The sequence below is a fragment of the Crinia signifera genome, chromosome 3 (assembly GCF_055691185.1).
Source record: "Crinia signifera chromosome 3, ASM5569118v1, whole genome shotgun sequence".
NCBI classification, from domain to species: Eukaryota; Metazoa; Chordata; class Amphibia; order Anura; family Myobatrachidae; genus Crinia; species Crinia signifera.
In genome coordinates this window covers 287,049,331-287,055,330 of record NC_139219.1, presented here as the reverse complement: position 1 = coordinate 287,055,330, position 6,000 = coordinate 287,049,331, and the positions used below count along the sequence as shown (strand labels likewise).

The 6,000-nt window shown below is 42.3% G+C and overlaps 1 protein-coding gene across 1 annotated transcript in view; it reads left to right on the top strand.

Moving 5' to 3' along the window:
• The first annotated feature begins 651 nt into the window (after positions 1–651).
• Positions 652–6,000, top strand: part of LOC146064651 (serotransferrin-B-like) — a 60,261-nt gene continuing 54,912 nt past the window's right edge. The window contains exons 1-2 of the mRNA XM_083178409.1: positions 652–808; positions 3,203–3,363. Of these exons, the coding sequence (XP_083034535.1) occupies positions 766–808; positions 3,203–3,363 (204 nt within the window). The 5' untranslated portion in view covers positions 652–765. The remainder of the gene's footprint in view (positions 809–3,202; positions 3,364–6,000) is intronic.

Sequence of the window (6,000 nt, the reverse complement as noted above, 5' to 3'; positions counted from 1 at the left end):
CAATATCACCAATAAAGATATTAAAAAGCACCGGTCCAAGTACAGATCCCTGGGGTACTCCACTTGTAACCTTTCCCTCCTTTGACTGTACTCTGTTTACTACAACTCTCTGTTTTCTGTCCTGCAACCACGCTCTAATCCATTCAACTATCTTAGAATCCAATCCCAAGCTTTCAAGTTTATTTAACAGTCTGCGATGTGGGACAGTATCAAAAGCTCACACTGTGTCTCTCCTGGAGAGGGTCATGTTGGGAGGTATGCCATAGGTCAGCAATTAAACACAGGTAAGATAGGACTACTGTACCTGTAGATACATCAGAACTAAATATAATTTAGTATTTACTGTGGTGTTTAAAGAGTTTGCTGTTAATAACTGTACAGGGGACTATTCTATAAAATGGGATTCCATAGGAATGAATGCATTGGTTTTATTTATCCTCACCTGGAACTGTTCCTACTGCAGACTAATGAGTGGGAATTTCCCTTCTATTCCCTGTTCCTAATCTCTCTTTAGAAGTAAGAGTTAATCCAGCTCTATCTAGGAAGCGTTCAAACTAAATTTGTTCCAAAAATGTAAGTCTCTCTGGGGATCGGTGAGAGGGAGGAGAAGAGGAGACACTGTTGTGAAACACCATTGTGCAAACATTACAGGGACACTAAATGTGTCTAGTCAGCTTCCCTGGGATTGTATAAAAGGCTGCGCTTCATTCCAACTGCTCTCCACAAACTGAGCTCTGGCAGTTTGGGAGGAACTCTGCAGTGGCAATGGCTTCTACTTTCCAATGGACTCTCTGCATCAGCATCCTGGGTAAGTGACAGGTGCTCCGTTTCATGGTAGTGTGACATAATTATTGCTGTATGCTTTACGCAACTGCAGGTTGGGTATCCCTTATCCGGATAGCCCAAATATTCTGAAAACCGCAGGATTCCAGAATATCCCCCCGCCCCCTCTGCACCTTTTTTATACTCACCTTATTTCCCTGGTGTCCACAGCGGGCATAAGATCCATATTCAGCGGCATCCCTGCTCCCAAGGATGCATTGCGCCGTGACATCACTGGCACACCTGTCACCCGCGCAATGCATCCTTGGAACCGGGGATGCCATTGAAGACAAATCCGATGGACGCCGTGGACACCAGGGGGAACAGGAAACTATATAAAAGAAATCTCTATAGATAGCTTATAAGCAAAGACCTAGTTACATTGTTAGTGTAGTTAGTGTTAGTTAGTGCAGCACAGTTGCCTATCCTTACACATTCTGCAGGAAACTCCCTGAAATAGCAGCAATCTCCCTGACTCCCTGAAGAGTCTATTAATCTCCCTTAGTGCACCCTATGACCATTATGTATCTGTTATATATTTGTGTGTGGAGGGGGGGGGATAAATCAGAGCTGTATACATTCGGATTGTCAGTTCCTTTTCTCCATAGGATGGATGGACAGATAGATAGATAGATAGATAGATAGATAGATAGATAGATAGATAGATAGATAGATAGATAGAGATATAGATAGAGAGATTTTAATCATTTTGCAGTAGTTCCCAAACTCTGGGGCAGATGTATTAAGCCTTGTAAAGTGATAAAATGGTGATAAAGTGGAAGTTAATAATGCACCAGCCAATCAGCTGTTTGAAAAAATGACAGTTGGAAGTTTATTGGCTGATGCATTGTCACCTTCCACTTTATCACCACTTTATAATTGTACCAGGCTTAATACATTTGCCCCTTTGTACTTAGGCACCCTGGGGTACTACAAGGCTCTTGCAGGTTGGTGGTCTAGGATCAAATCAATTCAATGCTAGTGGCTGTCAATCATAAAACAACTGGAAAACCAGAAGTACAACTGTATACCACTACATAACTGAGCATAATGCTAGGTACACACCTAAAGATTTATCTGTCCAATCTTTCTGGTGGAAACAAAAATTTGGCAATGTAACTGAGCAAATGACAAGCAACCATTTGCTCCCAAACGCTGGAAAAACGACAATGGTCGCTCAGACAAATTAGTTACATTTGTTTGGTTTAATAAAGTTAAAAGACCAATTGTCTTGTCCATTTACCAGGATTTGGGAGCAAATGGTTGATTGTCATTTGCTTAATTTCATTTCCAGATTTTTGTTTCCACCAGAGAGATTGGACAGATAAATCTAAGTGTGTACCCAGTTTAGGATGACAGGTACGCACAAAATAATTTTATTAATTAATTTTTTCCCAAAATCTTTTAGTAAAAAACTTATCCTAGGGGTGCCATGAAAAAATGCTGATGCTCCAGTGTGCTGTAATTCAGGATTTATTTGGGAACCATTGTTGTCCATTACAAATGATACAAACAAAGCAACTAATTTGTTGTTATAACTCCCAATGGTACAGCCAAAACTCTTAATCTCATTTTACTATATTTATGTTAACACTTTTGGCTTATTTTCTGCATGAATATTTTTGAACTACAGATGGAGCCCCTCTCAGTCAGCTTCAGCGCTTGCCAGAATGTCCACGCTGGCGAGCGCTGGCTGAGAGGGATTCCATTAGTCTGGGATGCGAGAACGTCTCACACGCACGTGCGTCCCAGTCATTCGGTGGTTGGGCAGCCGAACCCTGCCTGTCTCCGCTTCAGGGAGACGGACAGGGTTGGGGGGGGTGCGGTGGGGCAGCAGTGACCAACAGGGGGGACTGGCGGCGAGGTGGTGGGGACTGACAGCCACCCACCCTACGCAGGTATCGACACGCCTGCATTCCCATGCATTTTATAATATCCTGGGTGTTCCCCTGCTGACGCCCCTGCCCACCCCTGGACCTACCCACCTGGAGCGAATTTCACACTCGTCAAAGCTGTTTGCTCCCAGGGATTGTGCATGCGCATATTTCCACATGCACATGTGCAACCCCTCCAACTTTTCAAAACTCACACATCGACACCAAAATTGACACCAAAGTATCCTTTAAATGGTTGTGGTGCTCATTTTGTTGTGGATTTTTTTTTAAATTCATCCACTTAGCATTGTGGGTAGCAATACTCACCATTCTGCCACCAATCCACAACAATTGGAGAGTTGTGGATTGGTATAAATTGTATTGTATTGGTAGAATTGGTGGATTGGTAGAATTGTGTTACCACAAACATTAGCATTATACAGCTAAAGACCGTGGAACTTTAACCAGGTCATAATGTTGTTTTTCCACTTCTGTATCTACTGTAGCTCTCTGCATTGCTGCCCCGGCAAAAAAAGTCACCTGGTGTGCCATCTCCGAAGCTGAACTAAAGAAATGCAGAGAATTGTCAAAGAATTGTGGAACCCAACAGATATCCCTAGGCTGCATCAATAAAGGCAGCACTGAAGAATGCTTAAAAGCCATTGCGGTAAGTTTACACTAATGGTACATTCATTAGTGATATTTTCTGGAATTATAATCGAACTATAAATAATGCTTTGCAGTGGTGGATCTTGCCTTTTGGCTGTAGGATTGTAGCCTCTCCAGTAAAATACACCACCCGGGTCAGCGTAGTGTAGTGGATACACAGTGCGATTCTGACTAACTTTCTATTCGATTTTGACTATATGGATGAACGGTTTCCAGCCGCATTCCATGCCGATTCGATCCCAATACGTGCTCCTGTTTAGAGGAAATCGAACAGAAAAATAGACTGTGCAGGCAAGACTATATAGTACAGATCTGTACTATATTGTCATAATGGAATGCATTTTGCTTGCCGTGAGATTCGATCCCAATTCATTCCCAATCGCAAGGCAATCGAACCTTGTTTGCACACCTGCAAACAGATGCAGTCCGTGATTGCTCTGGCTTCATTGTAACTGGCAGTGCCTAATGAAAGTTCTCAATGTCAATCCCAGACACTACAGGCCATCCCACTGAGACTGCCGAAATGGGCTGCAATTAGCAAAAAGGGGTTCCTGTGGGAATCCACTCACTGCCTTTCATATACCTGGCTTCTATGGGCTGCAGCCAGTGCAGTCCATAGAAGCTTGTGTTTTGCGCATGCGCTGTTTGACTGCCACTTGTGTCCATGTGCCGATCCCGGCACCTGCCAGGTCCATTGCCAAGGTGCTGTGATCCAGCTAGTGGGCTCAGCTCTACTCTCTTCTTCTGTGGAGAGGCCTAGACAGCACCAGCATTCCTTCCCAAGGCATTGGCTGAAAGCTGAGGGTCCCCTCTTTCCATAGGTACAAGAATTTTAAAAATCGTCCCTTGGGAACCGGAGATATCTGACTTCAAACAGTGGTCCCCATCCAAGTCTGTTAATTGCCATTTCCAGTGAGATATTTCAGGTTCTGTCTGACATAGAGTTTTTCTGAGGGTATATTCCAAAAGCTGTGACTCTCCCCCTTTGATGGACAATAGAAGCTTGTCTTTTCTGTTCCCAAAACCAGAGATATCAGCCTTCGAGCAGCTGGTTACTGCTCCAGCTCTATACACCTGGTATGTAGTTCTATATACTCGTTGGCAGATTGCTCTGCCTCCTGAACTCTGATCCCCTAGTCCCCAATACCATTTGGTAGGTGGGATTCTCTAGTTTTTAATTCCATTAAAATCTAAGAAATCTATTTCCGGGAACTGGAGATATCTGCAGTCAAGCAAGCTGTCCTCCCACCAGAAAATGATGAATAATAAGCCCACTCCACTATACACCCCTCCTCTGCGTATTAAACATCCTATACCACCCTGGAAGTTATGTATCAGGGCCCCTTCATTCAGCCCAATGACCCCTTCTCCCACCCCATCTCCCACCATCTGTGCAGTAAAGGGGTAATTCATGGAAATTACTGATCCAGGCCCTACATGCTGAGGGGTTGATATAATACCCCCTACCACCCGCGAGACATCAAAGTCCCCCCCCCACCACCACCACTGGAGGATCGGTAAAAGCCCCAATACATTGCTATGCCCAGGGGTCTACACTGCTGTTGATGCCCCTGTATGTATATATATGTATGTTTATATATCTATATATATATATATATATATATATATATATATATATATATATATATATATATATATATATATATATATATGTATAGATATATATATATATATATATATATATATGTATATATATATATATATATATATATGTATATATATATATATATATGTATATATATATATATATATATATATATATATATATATAAAATTCATATTATTTATATACATTTGGTCTATCTATAATACTTTCACTGACCCGGAATATACAGGGTCACCTAAGTGTCCATCTCCGTGCTTTGCTCTGCCCCTCTGGAAACCCCCTTCTGAAAATCCTGCGTTTGCCCCTGAGGCATACATCAATAACAGCACCATTGTGAGCATTTGGCTAGACTAACCTGCTGTGCCAGTCTCAGACCATTCCTATACCACAGCTTTGGATATAAGCTGTTGGAGTCCTATGTGCAGGTCTATCCAGATGATATGCCGACCAGGTGCCTGCCAACAATTTGAACCATGTTGACACTCTCATGTCATTATGAACATGTTACTGTCGACTACTCAACCCATGCTCAATCAATCAGCCAGGGTATTGCCCTTAAAAGGTAGTTACGGCCTTTTATGCCCAAACAGAAGTCAGTACTCCTCTCTGCTAATCAAAATTGTTGGTCATGTTCAGGGCCAGACTAAGGGTTTACTTGGCCTAGAGCTTAACATGTTCAAAGGCCTATTATGAGAAGTGGATGAGGCAAGGCCAGTGCCATGTAGATCCCATGCACTATTAGCCCCAGTGTCTCCCTAGATATATAAAACTACAAAAATTGCATCAATGTGTAGAAAATAGGAATGCAATTGTAATACAGGTCGAGTATCCCGTATCCGAATATCCGTTATCCGAATTATTCCGAAATACGGACATTCCAGAAAGTGAAAAAAAATATTTTTTTTGCTAAAAACTCACTGGGGACATTTGTAACAGCATCACTGGGGACATGATATGTAACTGGCACTATATATGTGCAAGACAATGATTGCTTGGCATTCAAATTCA